The 17,461-nt window shown below is 39.2% G+C and overlaps 1 protein-coding gene across 2 annotated transcripts in view; it reads left to right on the top strand.

The window, feature by feature from the left end:
- Slc35f4 (solute carrier family 35 member F4) overlaps nt 1-17,461 on the top strand; it is a 249,734-nt gene that overhangs the window by 25,658 nt on the left and 206,615 nt on the right. Inside the window, exon 1 of one of the 2 annotated variants that reach the window (XM_015480925.2) lies at nt 2,011-2,658. The exons of the other annotated variant lie outside the window; for it this stretch is intronic. Within the exon in view, the coding sequence (XP_015336411.2) occupies nt 2,631-2,658 (28 nt within the window). The 5' untranslated portion in view covers nt 2,011-2,630. Of the gene's footprint in view, nt 1-2,010; nt 2,659-17,461 lie in introns of those variants that run through there. 2 annotated transcript variants of the gene reach the window in all.

The raw sequence follows: 17,461 nt of genomic DNA, 5'->3' as shown, positions 1-17,461 counted from the left end.
GGAGTACATAAAAGAACCACCTTTGGACATGGGTTGATATTTGTTGTATTGGACACATGTAGATTTATTATACTGTTAGCCAGCTTTCTGTTATTATAATAAACACCTGAGATAGATTAACTTATATAAAGAAAAGGTTTATTTTGGCTCACAATTTTGCAGGTTTCAGTCCATGACTGATTGACCCATTGGTTTTGTGCTTGTGATGAGGTAGCACATCATGGAAAGAGCATATGGAGGAGTAATCTGTTGATTACTTTGTGACTAGGAAACGAAAAAGAGAGAAAGAGTTCAGGGTCTCATAATCCTTTTTGAGGGTACACCCCTAGTGACCTAAAAACTTCCATCAGGCCCCACCTCTTAAAGTTTCTACCACCTCCCAATAGTGCCATGTTGGGGACCAAGACTTTAACACATAAGTATTTGGGGAAATTTCAGATTCAAACTATAGCACATTTTTTCTGTGTGGTGCTGGGGATTGAACCTAGGGGCTCAAGCATGCTAGGCAAGGGCTCTACCACTGAGCCACATCCTAGCCCCACAGTGCATGTTAATGTCTCTATTATGTATATTTGAAAATTTCCACAGGAAAATGTTTCAGACTTAAACTTAACTCTTAGGCAATGTTAAATAAATGTTAAAAAAAATAATATGGAAAAATAAGTCAATTCACAGAAAAACTATTAAGCAAATAAGAATATTATAAGTGGTATGTGGGTAGGCATTAGTCAGATTCTTGAAGTCTATAAAACACTGGCCTGCTGGAAAAAGTCCAAGCTCCTACTTGGGGACCTGCAGTCCTCTCTGTTGAAGCCTTTTCCTACCTCCTTTCTGGCCACTTGGACTGCAGCACTGTCAGGTCACCAGTAGTTCCCAGTGGGCCAGGTTCTTACATATGTGCATCTTTATGCAGACTCTTCTGTTTTTTAGAATGCTTTCCAAACACATTTGCTCAGATAATTCCTGCTCATTCTTTAAGCTCATCCCAAACAATGGAAGTGAAAAGAAAGGAACCTTGTGAGACATTCTGAAGGAGAAGCAATTGAAGCCACTTGGAGACTAGTTGTGACTTGGTGTCATGATAAGGAGTCAGGAATAACACCGAGGTCTTAATGATGTAATGAATGGTACCTCTGACAGACTAGGGAGGCTGGAACGGGGATGTGTTCTAGATGATCAGTGGTGTGTTAGTCAGGTATTCACCGATGTGACAAAAATACCTGACCAGAACAACTTAGAGGAGGGAAAAATTATTTTGAACTCACAGTTCCAGGGGTTCAGTCTGAGGTGAGCTGACTCCATTGCTGTGGGTTCTAGATGAGGCAGAGCATCATGGTAGAAGGGCATGGACGAGGAAAGCTGCTCTGCAGAAAGAGAGTTGAGAAGAAGTCAGGGATAAAAGATAAAACCCAAAGTAACACCCCTAGTGATCTGACTTCCTCTAGCCATGCCCCACCTGCTACACTTACCACCCAATTAGTCTATGCAATTTATTAACCCATCAGTTAATCAAATGGATTGATATACTAATTAGGATACAGCTCTCATAATCTAATAATTTATTAACCCATCAGTTAATCAAATGGATTGATATACTGATCAGGATACAGCTCTCATAATCTTTGCCTCTAAGCCTTCCTGCATAAACACAGGAACTTTGGGGGGATACCTCATATTCAAACCTTAATAAGTGGTAACTGAAGATTTAGATATGTTGAATTTCGGATATCCCCGATGGCTCCAAGATGTTGGGAGCAGCCGAAAACTGGATGGGGGCCATTTTTCTCCAGCCAGATATTGAGTCTTTAGTAGATAATCCTAGGATAGAAATGATATAGAATCCTATTGCTCCTCTTTCTCCTTCCTGTCAGTCATATATTGAGCATTATTCTGCTGACAGTGAGGCAGAGTAAAAGAAGGGAGAAGGTATGAAATACAAATGAGTCATTTGCTGCTTTTTAGGAGTGTTGAGAAAGCTTTGGGGGTTGGGAGAGTTAGAAACTGTTGGTTTATATAAACTTTTCCATTATGACAGAATTCTAATTATATTCCTCATCCACAATTGTTCTTACTTCAGTTTGTTCAGAAGAAGCCATAGTTAATGCAGGTTCACCATGGCTTGTGAACTGCAGGGATAACTGGAAACATTCTACAAGACCTACCTGAATATCATGGCCTTTTATATCACTTGATCTTTAATGAGGAGAAACAATATAGTTACAGCATCTAGGGAGATGAGGTGGGTTCCTTTCCCTATGCATATGTTGCCACACAGACACAATGAATGATGCTGGTTCTGTTTTCAAGTTTCTGCAGCAAAGAGCTACTTCTGTATTGGTCTGTTAACACTTCAACCATTCTATTTTGGTTCTTCGAGAGGCAGCTTGCTGTTCTGGCATGCTAGACAAGGGAGGATTTGATCTAAATTTAGTTGGAGTAAATATGACATTGCTCTTCCACTGGACTGGGATTTTCCATTTATAGAATGATGAGTTAGTTTTACCTTCGTCCTTTCTAACACCCATCCCAATGTCCCCACTCCCTTCCTTGGCAGCAGAGGTTAGAGTCCAGTTCTACTGAGATGTTTTTGCAATTGTCATCATTTATTCTTTTGTATTTAAAACTGAGGAATGCATGATTACCCCTCTGGATCTCCTGGTGAGTATAGGATTTTACACTATTTGCATTGTATAATTTATGACATGCTTGGAGCTCACTGTTAGGACTTGTAAAAAGTAGAAAGGATGAATCTGTAGGAGAAAAAGAAAAAAGAGGAAATGAACACATAAGCATAGTGCAGTTATTCAGTGAAATACAAAATCTTGCCGTAGTTTGTTTTGTTTGAATCAGATTTTACTTCTCAGGACCCACTTGTTTTCCATTTGCACCAACCCATTCCTTTTGGTGTTGACATTTTGTACTCTGAAGTTTTTAAGATGTCATGCTTGGTGATTTGTTCTTTGGGAAACTATTTCTTGAAATGCCAGGTTGTTCTCATCTTATATGGAGTTTGGAGTCTACCACGGATGTTATTTTAATTTTAATGGTGAGTTCTTTTATATTTCACTTAATTCAACCCAAGATTTTGTCAATAGATTCAAATTTACTTTAACACATGAAAAGAGAGGGAACAGAAAGGTTCTTAGGACAAAATTATATCCTTTTTAAAATTGAGGCTGTTGGTTGGTTTGTGTTCTTGCTTTAATGTACATTTTCATTATTTAGGGTGAAACAAGTGTTCATAAAGGTGATTTGTGAATATATGAAAAAATAAGAGATGCATGAGAGTTGTGCATAAAATCTCCATGGTATATTTAAACACACTCAACAGCTACCCTAAAGAGCAAATTTAGTACTTATCCAAATTGGAAAGCCAGTGAGAGGTTACTGTGGGCATGGATGGAATCTTTATTCAAATAGTCATTTAGTATGGTTGCTGCTCCAATGTATCCCTCTGATGGTGTGGGTAGATTTATGCCTGTCCATTAAGGCATTTATCACTCTTTATTATGCTTTAGAATCATACAGGGAAGATTTTTCACAATAAAGTATCTGCCAGGCCTTGAATCCCATGGATTCTGAGTCAGTCATTCTGGGCTCTACCCCAGAACACTGATTCAGATGCTCTGAGGTGCAGGGCCTGGGAAATCTGTATTGATGTTCACAAAAGAATGGAAATACCAGACTTATCTAGTAGGGATGGCCCTTGACCAACATTATTTAACATCCCAGGACATGTTGAACTAGGGATCAGGTTGAGGTTAATTCATTAAGGTCTGTGAAAGAATTTGGGAATTCTTTCTCCCATGAGATTGAGAGTAGATGATGATGACACAAATCACAATGACAAGTGGCACCAAGCTGTATATCAATCAAGCTCTTGTTTTCTCTAAGTAGAGGACTTTGCACTTGTTCTTTATGGATATGTGATTTTTGTCTGATTAATGGGTATTGTTCGATGAGCACCTGCCCTCATGTTCTTAAAATATTTATCATTAGTTAAATCAACATTTTTTCTAACAATTATAAGGACTTGAAAAGAATAAAAGTACCCTCAGTCTTCGTTGGCTGTATTCACAAAAAACAATACCTGAACTATTTCACCATGTTTTTTGAAAAAAATTAATTTGCCATAAAAGTGACCTTTCTTTGTCAGTGAGTACAATTTTATAGATTGATTTTAGCTTCAGTACGCCATTATTGCTGTCAGAGGTGAGTAGGGAATTTGTATTCCCCTTTCCTCCATCCCATTTTAGAACCAGACTGTGTAAAAATTGGAGATGGTAAAAGCATTGTGCTAGGAATAGTAGGACTTTAATTCTAGTACTTTATTTTTCTTAGTTCTGTGACCTCTGGCAAGCCACTCAATGTCTCTGGGTTTCATTTTCCTTATGTAAAACACATCCATAACATGTCTGAAAGCAGGGGACCAGACCAGTTAAACTCTTAAAGCCCATTTCACTGCCTGACTATAAAGGAGAGAAGTATGTCTAAGGCAAGGTCAAGTCAAGCGGGGTGGGCTGTGAGGGAGGGGTCCTCAGAGCTCCACAAGACTATGCGGCCCTGCTAGCGTTCCTTCAACCACCTCGCCAGTCTTGCCCTTGGTTGCTATGGTTTTCCACATCTCCTGGTTGGTAGATGCTTTTTTTTTTTTTTAACCAAATAATGTGTGATAAAGCCTCAGTGGGGCTCCTGAATCATTTGTGAGGAATTAGATATAATTTTCCAGAGTTGTTTATTGGCTTAGAGAGTTGCAGTGGTAAAAACATGTACTTGTTAATTCACAGATATACATTTATGATTAGGAAGCATTTTAATGAAACATTCATGACTATTTCCTGCTTTTTTCTGAAAAAAATAAATTCAACACTGTAGGGTTTTTTGTTTGTTTGTTCAATTGCTTATTAAAGTGCTTTCTTCTGCCTGGGTAATATAAAGATGTAGTTAATGTTTTTCCCCCCTGTTTTGCAAAGATGTTATTGAACCCACAAATATACTCTGGTCTCTAGAGGAGAAAAAAGGTTTTTACTTTTTAAATTACTGAAATAAAGGGAAACGATTACATGGTAATAGTTCCATTTGCTGTGTGAGAATTCCACAGAAAATAATAACACTAGATAGATTAATTACTGTGGTGATTTTTGAAGCATAGGATGCTGTCATACTGCAAACATTGCTTGTCTGTGGTGGGCTTTCTGGGCTGCATGGCTTCAGTGTGCCCCTACAGATTCACTTAGTGTCCTGTACATCCTCCTTAGTGCCCTGGGAGGCTGTATCACATGACTACATCTACTGGTGTCTTAGTCAGCTTGGACTGCTCTAACAAAATACCACAGGCTGTTTGAACTAACATTTATTTCTCACAATTCTGCAGGCTGGGAAGTTTAAATCAAGGTGCTAGCAGATCTGGTGTTTGATGGCTTGCTGACTGCTGCCTTCGTACTGTATGAGAGAGAGAGAGAGAGAGAGAGAGCGCTGTTCTCCTCTCTTTCTCTCTTTGAATACGAATTGCATCATGAGTGATCCACCTCATGACCTCATTTAAGTTTAACTACCTCCCAAAATTTCCACATCCGATCATCACACCAAGGTGAGGTTTCAACATACGGATTTGGGGATATAGGTGGCACAAACATTCAGTTCATAGCAACCAAGCTCCCTTGTCCTGCCCTCTGGACTAAGGCTGGGCTTGTTTAACATAAGACACTGGTAGGAGGGCTGGAGAAGAGTGAAGTCAGGGTGTTCTCCTGGCTTCCACCTGTTGGGCTGTATCTACTGTTGGGCATCCTGGACTCTCTCCAGTGTTAACTTCAAGGGGAATCTGTAGCTCTGTCTTGCTGTGCTGTTTTTCTGCATGTCTTAATTCTGCCCCCCCGCCTTTGCAAATAATCACTTATTAAACCCTCCTCAACTTCCCATTCTAGAACATAGTGTAGTTCCTGCTAGAACCTTGACTGGTGTCTGAAGAGTTGGTCACAAAAGACTTCTTGAGAACTTTCTTGCAACATTAATATCTGTTGCTGCACTTGATGTTACTTATAATACTTATTTCTTTTTTATTCTAATTTGTTGTATATGACAGCAGAATGCATTACAATTCATATTATACATATAGAGCCCAAGTTTTCATATATCTGGTTGTACACAAAGTAGAATCACACCATTCATGTCTTTACTTCTTGATTGACTCAGGGGAAATGGATACTGAAGCGATTTGGCCAAGAAACCACAAACTTCCTTGATCAAAAAAGAAAAAAAAATGTGTCTTCTTCTATCTTCTTATTTTAAAAATGATAGTAATTGCTAGGGGAGGTGTGGAAGATGAACATTTTGCATTTTCTGGTGAGGTGATAAATCTCTATAATTTTGTTGGCAAGAAATTTGTCAGTTTATAGTAATGGCCTTCAAAATATTTAATTTATTGATCCAGTAATTCTGCGTCCAGCAGTCCATCCGTAGGAAATATTGCAATGAGAGATGTTCTAGTCAGCTTTTTATTGTTATAACTAAAATACCTAACAAGAACAACTTAGAGGAAGGAAAATTTATTTTGGGCTCATGGTTTCAGATTCTGTAGCCTGCAGGTTCCGTTGCGCTGGTCCCAAAGTGAGACAAAACGTTATAGCAGAAGGGGGTGGTGGAGGAAAGCTGCTCAGCTCATGGCTGATGTGAATCAGAAAGAACGAGCCATGGGGAAAAGAAGTAACCCCTATGAGTGTGGCCCTGGTGATCTGCTTCCTTCAGCCACGCCTCTTCTTCCTACAGTTACCACTAAGTCCATTCAAATTATTAATCCATCAAATGGATTAATCCACTGATTAGGTTGCAGCTCTCATACTCTAATTATTTCCCTTCTGAACATTCCTGCATTAACACAGGAAATATTGGGGGACATTTCATATCCAAACCATAAGATTCTGCTCCTGGGCCCCAAAAGTTTATGTCCATCTCATGATGAAAAATGCATTTAGTCCATCTCCAAGAGTTCCATAGTCTTAATAGTTCTAGCACTGCCCCCAAAGTCCAAGTCCAAAGTCTCACCTCAGACTCAAGGCAAACTCCTGCCTGTGAGCCCCTGTAAAGATCAAAAGCAAGTTATACACATCCACTATATAATGGTATAGAATAAACTTTCCATTCCAAAAGTGTGAGATAGGGCCTAGAAAGAAGAGATGGGACCAAAGCAACATCAAAATCCACCTGGGCAAGAAATCCTGTAGTTCTACATCTAGCAACCGGGGCACATGGTGGTGAGACTTCCCTCTTATGATCTCCAAAGGACTTGGGCTGCCGTACCGCTATGTACTTGCTAGTTGCAGGTCATATGGCCTTTCTCTTAGACTGTCCACAGCCAGCAGCTTTCGTTGGCAGATATTCAACGTTATTGGTATCTCTTAATTTTGGGAGTCTCCACTGCAGCTTCAACTTCATTCTCATAGCTTCATGTACTCCCTCTTCATGTTCTTCCTTTAGAAATTCTGTCCCTGCTATGCTTTACCTGGCCTCCCAAGCCTTACCTTGAACTCTAGGTGGAAGCCTCCATGACCCTCTAATTCTAGCATCCTGCATTCCTACAAAGCCCATACCACATAGATGATGCCAAGGTCTTCCACCAGCTCAAGCAGTATACAGATCCTCTTGAACCATGGCCTTAGTGGCTTCTGAGTACCTGAGTCGATGAACATGGTGAATAGAATCCTGGGGAAACAACTTCCTAAGTCCCCCTGTATGAACATGGGGCCCTTAAGTTCTTTTAAATGAGTTTTCACTACTATATTCTTGAGCCTGAGATGGGTGTGGTCTTGCTGATTCCTAAGCTGCTCTCAAGCCATCTTTTCTATTGTCTCTGGGCAGAGCACTTAGCTTCTTTTTAGTGGTGGTGATCTCTTCAACAACCATACCTTGTTGACTCCCATTGAACTTGTGCTTCTCTGGTAAAGCTGCCTGTTTTTAAATTACTTGTTCTCTGATTTCTGCTCCCAATTCTCAAAATAAACCTGGCTAAAAGCTGCCAGAAAAATCCATTCAACTGTCTGAATTCTGTTCTGTATTGAAATTTTCTCCACTAGATTAATTAGTCTATCACTTTTAAAGACTCAGGACACGGTAAAAATATAGACAATTTCTTTGCCAGAATGTAACATGAATACTTCGAGTCCAATTTTCAAGAGTCCCTGTTCCCTTCTGAAATATCACGAGCACAAGCTTTATTGTCTACATTCTTATTGATATTCTGGTCTTCTGAGCTCTCACCAGAATTGCCCATTAAGCTCTGCTTATAAGGTTCTAAGGATTCTTCAGGCTGAATATCCAAACTTTTCCAAACTCCTTCCACAAATAAGCTCCAAAAGCTTCTGAATCACATGGTCACGTTAGTCACAACAATGACCCTATTTCTTGGTACCAATTTCTGTGTTCGTCAGCTTTTTTATCACTGTGACCAAAATACCTGAGAAGAACATCTTGGAGGTGAAAAAATTTATTTTGGGCTCATGGATTCAGAGGTTCAGTCTATAGTCTGCGTGATCCATTGCTCTGGGCCTGAGGTGAGGCAGAATATCATGGTAAAAGGGCTGGCAGAGAAAAGCTGCTCACTTAAAAAGAGCCAGGAAGCAGAGCGAGAGAAAGTTGCTATGCAAGGAGCTGGGGTACAACGTGTGACCCCCAGGGGCATTCCCCTAGTAACTTACCTCCTCTAGCCGTGCCCTACCTACCTGTAGTTACCATCCAGTTAGTCCATTCAAATTATTGATTCATCAAATGGATTAATTTACTGATTAGGTTACAGCTCTCATAATGCAATTATCTCACCTCTGAATATTCCTGAATTAACACAGGAGCTTTTGGGGGACACCTTGTATCCAAATCAGATACATGCACAAAGAATCCAATAATATAGTTATTTATAATTGTTCATAATAATGTAGACATCTAAATATTCAGTAGTTTGGAAATAGGCTCATAAACTACATGTATAAGGTACATTATGAAACCATTATAATTAAGTTTACAAAGATATTAAATAACATGATAAAAAATTGGACTACAAAAATTTTTTATACAAGATGAATGCAACTATTTCAAGATACATGTATTTGTATGTTTATATATATGTGCATGCATATATATATGTGTGTTTATATATATGTGCACGCACACACACACACAAACACATATATATATATATGTGTGTGTATAAACACACACACACATACAGAGAGACAGATAAAGAGAGACAGAGAGGCAGAGAGATATCCAGAAAAAAATATACCAAAAAGTCTTCAATGATTATCCTTTGACAGAGATGATAAATGACTCTGATTTTTCTTCCTGTTATTTTCTGTATTCTCTAAGATATACATTACTTCGAATTAAATATTAATTCTGTTTATTTAGCAAATATGTTACCGTAAAAAAAAGAAAGCATTTTTAAGGCTGCTATCTTCTGGAAAATGAAGACTATTTTCTGAGAGTTTAGCTCTGGCTCTGATCTTGCATGTCACACCCATCGAGGATGGCTGCCTTTCCTAACCTCTGTCTCCTTTCCAGATGGACCTGAATGTATGTGCCTCCTCTTTACTTTTTTCATTTCATTGTAGAAAAACCACATAATATTAAATTCATCATCTTAACCACTTTTAAGTGTGCAGGTAAATAGTCTTAATTATTCACATTGCTCTGTAGAACTCTGGAACTTCTTTGTCTTGCAACTTTGAAATTCTTTACACATTAACAATGATGTTCCCTTCTTCCCCAGCCCTGGATAATCATCTTTCTACTTTTTTGTTTCTTTGATTTTCATTACTTTTTGTACTTCTTGCAAGTGGAATTGTATAAAATTTGTCCTTTTGTGATTTCACTTAGCAGAATGTTCTTGAGATTCATCCATATTGTAGCATGTGAGTTGCCTTCTTTTTAAAGGCTGAATAATATTCCATTGAGTGTATACACCAAACTTTCTTTATCCCTTCTTCTGTTGATGGACATTTGGGTTGTCTCCTCTTATTCACTATTGTGAGTAATGCTATGGTGAACATATATGTGCAAATATTTCTTCAAGATTCTTTTTTTAAGTCTTTTGAATATATGTGTGTGCCCAGAAGTGAGATTGCTGGAATATATATATATATATATATATATATATATATATATATATATATATGTGTGTGTGTGTGTGTGTGTGTGTGTGTGTGTTTGTATACACACATACAGGGAGACAGATAAAGAAATAAAATTTTTATGGAACCCCCATAGAGTAACCCATAACAGCTGGACCATTTTAAATTCCCACCAATACACAAAGGTTCCAGTTTCTCCACATTCTTGTCAACACTTGTTATTTTCTGTTCTTTTAATAGTGGTAATCCTGGTGGGTGTGAGGTGATACCTTGAGGTGGTTTAGATTTGCCTTTCTCTGATGATTAGTGATGCTGAGCATCTTTTTGTGTGCTTCTTGAACATTTGTGTTCATTGGAGAAATGTTTATTCAAGCCCTTTTCTTTGTCCTCTTTAAAATCAGATTGCTTTATTCTTGTTGAATTATAGAAGTTCCTTCTATCTTCTGGATATAAACTCCTTATCAGATTTGCAGTTATTTTCTTCCGCTCCGTAGGTTGCCTTTTCACTGCATCGCTTGTTTTCCTTGACTTACAGAAGTTTTAAAATTCCTTGTAGTTCCTTTTGCTTATTTTTTTTCTGTGCTTTTGGTGTCATATCCAAGAACTCATTGTCAAATTCAGTGTCCTAAAGACTTTAGCCTTATATGTCCTTTCAGAAGATTAATAATCTTAGATCTGTGGTTTAGGTGCTTAATTCAGTTTGATATATATATGAATTATGATATGATATAAAGTAAAGGTCCAACTTCACTGTTCTACATGTACATATCCAGTTTTCCCAACACCATTTATCGAAGAAACTGAACTCTCTCCCTGTGTGGTCTTGGCACCCTGATTGAAATTTCTGGACTCTTCATTCTGTTTCATTGGTCTATATATCTATCTTTATGCCAGAACCACACTGCTTAATGACTGTTGTTTGTAGTATGTTTGAAAGTCATTTTCTGTGTTTTTCTGGAGAGGAAGTTTTGATCTGCCTTTTAGCCTCCTAATATTTTGCTTTAATTTCTGCATCTCTTTGGGAACCCCCCACCCCCTGCTTTCATGATCACCATCCTTTTTCCTGGCTAGCCATGGGTTTTTAAATATTCTTTTATGTGAGGTTATGGAAATTGATTTTATTCCTCATTCATGAAGACCTGATCCAATCTGTGGGTTTTCTGGGTCCTACAGACTTTCAGCATGGAGGTATAGAGATGGACCCATAGGAAGCAAAGCAAACGTTATGATTTGGCAGACAGCTGTGTGCCTATGGGCTTTCTGATAAGATGAAAATATTTCAGGGGAGTGGGTTGGGTAGGGTCACACACCATCCTGCTTTAGGAGGCAATACCTTAAGGAATTGGATGTCATTTTGGAAAGGAGAGTGCAGAGTCTACAAGAAAACACACACAGTTGAAATTTAAGCAGAAAAAAAAAAGAGTGAAGAACAGGATGCTTTGAACACTTGAACATGAAGTGCCTGCATGGGAGGTGAAATCTGGGGGGAAAGCACATGGAATGGAGTAAAATAGGTGGAAGACAGGTCCTGCCAATTTTAAATCCTGCCTCAGCACTGCCTGGTACCAGATATGATGACCAACAAGCCATAAGAATTGATTGCTATCTGATTCAAGGTGAGTGGCACCAAATCATAGTGACTTTCATTTATTGAGCATGGGCTATGTGCCAAGCACTGTGCCAAGCATGTAGATGTATTAGGTCTTTTAATCTCTCAACAAGGCCTGCAAAATAGATTTTATAATTCCATTTTATGGGTGAGAAAACTGAGGCTCAGAGAAAGAAAGGCACTTGTCCAAGCCATACAGTTAGCAAGTTTAGAGTTGCGTTTTAAACCCAAAGCCTGTCTTCTAGCTGCCTCTGAAATGCTTCCCCTGTAGTGGGGGCCCTGAGTTTGAGTCTCAGCTCTGCCAGTCGCAGTGCAACCTTTCCCAATGATCAGCTTCCTATTCCAAAATTAATAATGCGGTATAATTTACACAGTACACGTTGCATTAGAGTGTAAAGGGCTTTCAAACACAACCTTCAACTTCATCCTCACAGAAACTTTGAGCAATATCAAGCACACTATTCTACAGACCTGTTTTATTATTGGAGCTATAAAGTTATCTGAATTGGAGAACCCTCAGCCGTGTCTGTATGTACAGAGAGATGGTGGTGAAGACAAGACCTGTTGCTTATCCTGCTCATCCTGTGTTAGCCTTGATTCTTGACTGTTACTAGGGGCAGATGCACCATGAACTTGGGACTTTGGGGCCCTTCATTTGCACAGGCTCCTTCTGAGGTTCTGGAAGTGGCCCTGACAATCGACTTATTCTTTTCTCATACTTCCTCTCATTCATTGCAAGTGCTTTTGGAGTGACTGTTGGAAATTTAGGGATTCAGGTAAAGAGAAGTTGAATTGGGGCTACATCTAATTTGGATTTGACTACTTACTATTTTCTAAATATATGTTCTAGCCTGTGTTTTTCTTGAATTGTTTCTCACCTCCCCCTGCTGTGTCCTTGTACCAGTGCTTCATGTTAAAATTCCCACTGATAATCTGATCAAATGCACTTCCCTCAAGACTTCCCTGATCCTCCCACATGGGAGTCACCCTCCCTTCTCTGCATTCCCACAGCGCTTTGCTTTATGGAAATCTCTTCCCATACTCCTAGCACTCATCTGCCACCTCGTTATGTGGTTTTTTTTTTCCCCTCTCTGTGTCTTGAATAGACTGCCATCTCCTTCACTATTCTCTCACTTTCCCTTTTCAAATCCTGCTACTCTGTGCTTACACTTTCTAGTATCATCTCCATGTTCAGACTGTCAATACTTTGCAAGCATGAATCCAGTTTTGCTCAGCTTTTCATCCTCCTTGAATATCTTGCTGAGTGTCTTGTACATACAAATCTCTCATCAAATCCCTGTCAAATGAATAAACATTCTTTTTAATCTTTCAAAGAAATATTAGAAATGAGGAGACAATTACTTATTATAATCCCAAATAAATATTTTTTTTAAAAAAATTGAACGGTTAGCAAGGTTGATGATTATTTATCTCTTGCTGCATAAAAATTTACCCCCATAACTCAGGGGCTCAAAACAATGTTTATAAACAGTGTCTGTGGGTCAGAAATGTAGACGTGACTTAGCTGGGTCCTCAGTCTCCCCCAAGGCTACAGTCAGCTCAGGCCTCAACTGGAAAGGATCCCTCCCTTCCTGGCTCACTTACATGGTTGTGGGCAGGATTCAGTCCCTTGCAGGTGATTGCACTAAGGCCTATGTACCACAGGAGCTGTGGCCCAAGTCTTCCTTTGGTCCCTTGCAAATAGGCCTCTCCATAGAGCATCTTGCAATATGGCTGCTTACATCATGGAAACAAGTAGACAAGGCATAGTAGAAGCTACAGTCTCTTATGGTTCAATCTTAAAAGTGAACTCCATACATTTTGGTATGTTCTATTTATTAATGCAAAGGACAAGGTTCAGTCAATTATCAAAGGGAAGGGACTGGACTGGGGCTATGGCTCAGCGGTAGAACACTTCCCTAGCACGTGCGAGGCCCTGGGTTTGATCCTCAGCACCCCATAAAAATAAATGAGTAAAGGTATTGTGTCCAACTACAACTAAAAAATAAATAAATATTTTTAAAAAGGGAAGGGACCACACCGAAATATGAATATCAAGAGGCCAGGATCATCAAGGACCATTTTAGAAGGCTGCTCATTGGGCAGACAGCTGTAGTTGTGTACATTGTGACACCTTTTTATTGAAGTTATTGCTAGCTGTATCATGGAGGAATGGCTTCCAGAAATGGGAATCCAGCAAAGTAGTGAAAGAAAAGGTTGGAAAAGAAATTCGAGGGCGGGTCTCTGGATCTTAAATGCAAAGCTAAGGAATTCAGATTTTCACATAAAGGTAGTGGGGAATCACAGATATATTTGAGTTCAGGAATAGTCTAGATTGGTCCATTTAGTATTGTGATTCTAAAAACTCAAGGAGATTACAGAGAACACAGCTTAGAGACAAGGAGACTTGTTCCCAGATGATTGCATTCATTTTAGTGAGGGGCAATGAACAGTTATCAATAGAGGGAATAAAAGTGTAAAGTGTGTGATTCTTTGTCATGCAACACCATCAGCCATGGTTTGCTTCTTTAACCTGTGTTGCAAAAGCCTCTCTCCTTATGGTTGATGTTAGTATTTTACAAAGTACATCAGGCAGGTGCCATTTTCCCATTGAAGACAGGTGGTGGTGACTAAGGTCTGAATGGAGCCACCAGGAGCTGTATCAGTTCATCCAATAAAGAGGCTTTAATTTATTGACTCCCTAAATGAGTCTCTAGTCACTTAGCTCCTTATGTTTTTGATCATCCTTATGTTAGACTGCATATTTCCCTAGAGACATCTCTTAGGATTTCTATAGCATAATAAGAAATTGAGTTATAATCCTCTTATTTGGGGGGACATTCTAAGTTGCCCTGGATTGGAAGAAGTATTTTCCTTGCGCAAATCTGGGGAGGTCCAAACAAAAAAATTCCCTCAGATATTTGTAAGGAAGAGGTGGAATTTATAGACTTTAATTTCATTTAATCCTCATTATGACTTGATAAAGCAGCATTATGGTCATATTTTCTGCATTATACAGGTCAAGGTCATGAAACAGCTTTATAGGCATTGAGCAATATGACAAAAAGAAAAGACACAGCTGAAATACTACAAAGTTGGAATGAAAGGAAATATGTAAAGGGGAAATAATACTATATACATACTTTCTTCTGGGGCAACATGTACTAATTTTAACTGATCATATTTTTGTTGGTAGATGACAGTATATTGGACATTCTTCAAAAGTACAAATTATATAGCATTTTCCTATTTTTCAAAATTAAATTTTAGAAAGATTGAAATAAATTTTGCCCTCATGCATACCCTCTGTCTTCCTTTCATGCTAATTCATATTTAGCTGCAAGATAATTCTTCCATAAAGGCATTCTCCTGCTGAAGTATTACTGACTCCCCATTGCTCATAAGATAGAACCCAGCCACCCCATCTGAAAGTTTTCAGTGGATTTTTTTTTCCTTTTACAGAGTTCTTTGAAATACTGCATGTTTGAAAGGATTAAAAGATTCAGAGTCCCACAGCCCCAGCCAGTAGTTACTATAACACAAGCCCTGGTGCTGTCAGTCCCAAGTAATCTCACAGCACCCATAAAAGTAGCTGCAGGTAGCATGGTGCCCTTCTTCTTTTGTTACGGGTTGCACATGGTGTCAGAGCCAGGTCTTCCTGCATACTTCAGAGGAAACATCCTCTGAGGTTCCAGAGTGAACCAACTTTCTTGTGGATTTGGCCTGCCCACTTGCTTTCTACCTCTCTGTGCAATTCAATTCATTTGTATTCTATCACTAGGAGAACAATAGCTTTCCTCAATGGTAATAAAACAAAAACTTTCCCATTAATAAATTGTGACAGGAGCACCTGTTGAGGGTCACTTCCCTGGAAGCTACTCCAACTCTGAACTCTATCCCCACTTTCCCCTCCCTCTGCTTCCCCCACCTCTAGGCTCTCTCTGTTCCTGATGGAGTGCTTTTGCTCACAGCGATCGCTGCTGCCTGGTTATCTCCTCCATCCACTGAAATCCTAACTACACTTCAAGATCAGGTCTCATTTTTGCTCCATGACTTCTGCCCCCTCGGGTCTCCTGCTCCCCAAACCTCCAACATCTTTTGTCTGTGTAGCTCATTCAGTGCTTGCCTATTAAGGGCTGTGTATGTACATCACTGCTTTGACAAAATCACAGTTGTCTTGAGACTCAGGGGCATGTATTATATTTTACATCCACTGCAGAACCTGACAGGCCTGTGCATAATAGGGGGCCAGAAATCTCAGTCTGAGAGATTCCTGACTTTTTCCCTATATGAGGCATCAAGAGGACAGCTATTTTAAAAGCAGCCAGTTTGCAGGTATTAAGTGTTCTGTGGGTGAGCCTGGGCTGCGGGAAAATGGTTGTTGTTACTGCTGCATGATATTGTTCCGTTTTGGAGATGCCCTTGTGCAGCTCCACCCATCTTTGTTTTCCAAGATGGAAATGCTGAACCCCTGCCCCGCTTCTCTCACCCAGCATGCTTTGTGTTGCCCAGAGAATTTGCTGTTTTCTAGAACTGTCCCCCAACTCCTGCCCAGTTCTCTGGATGACCAGCCACATGTGGAAGGAGCTGGCTGCTGAGCAGAAGTTCTGGGCAGTTTTCTGCAAAGCAATGGATTTCTGGTGCATATTTAAGAATTTGGCAGGGAGCACAGATGGCTTATACTGAATTTAAAAGAAAAGTAATTTGAAAGGATTCCAGGGGGGTATGTGGAAAGGATAGATATTTTACTACCACAGGTAGGCCATCTTTTTATCTTTTTAAAATTTAAATATGCTATTGCCTGCATTTTCTAATTCGCTCTCTCCTGAGTTACATTGGATTACCAGATATCATTATTTAGAATACCCTCTTTCTATGGATGTTGAAACTCCTTGCAAAACAGCCTGAATTCATAGCTTTTCCTAACACAGTGGTTTCAGTCCTAGGTGTACATTATAATTGTGAGGGGCTTTAATAAAAATCTCCATCCCCTTTCTAGACCAAGGAAATTGAAATTTTGCATTGCATCTGGGATTCGCGTATTTCTGAAAACACTCTCACAAGATCTGAACATTCCTCTACAGTTGAGGATCACTTACTTTCCTAGTGTGTTCTCTGTGATCTCAGCTGGAACTTGCTGGAAACAACCTGCTTGGTGGTGAGCAGCTATATTACTTTTTGCCTGACTTGGTAATTACTTTTGTATTTCCTTCTTACAGAAATTATATAAGAAGAAACTAGGGAGAAGAGATAATTAGAGGGATTTGAGATTCATCATAGAACTCCTTCCTGGCCCAAACAAATGTGGATGCAGGTTATCAGTTGAAAGTCTAATATTGCCTTCAGCTGAGGAAATTGTTCATGCATTTGGAAAGATAGTGTACCCGAGTGCCTATTAAACAAGTTGTTTATTTGCTGTTTTTTCAAAATGTAAAGGGTGGAGGGAGGGAATGCTTTATAATTGCATATCAAACAAGGTAAACAAAAGAATTGTCAAAGCATTGGCTTCTATTTTATCCCATTTGGTGAATTTTTTTTTAATTTTTATTGTTGGCTGTTCAAAACATTACATAGTTCTTGATATATCATATTTCACACTTTGATTCAAGTGGGTTATGAGCTCCCATTTTTACCCCATATACAGATTGCAGAATCACATCAGTTACACATCCATTGATTCACATATTGCCATACTAGTGTCTGTTGTGTTCTGCTGCCTTTCCTATCCTCTACT

The sequence above is a fragment of the Marmota marmota genome, unplaced genomic scaffold, assembly GCF_001458135.2.
Source record: "Marmota marmota marmota unplaced genomic scaffold, marMar, whole genome shotgun sequence".
Classification (NCBI taxonomy): Eukaryota; Metazoa; Chordata; class Mammalia; order Rodentia; family Sciuridae; genus Marmota; species Marmota marmota.
This window is presented reverse-complemented; position numbering and strand designations above follow the sequence as displayed.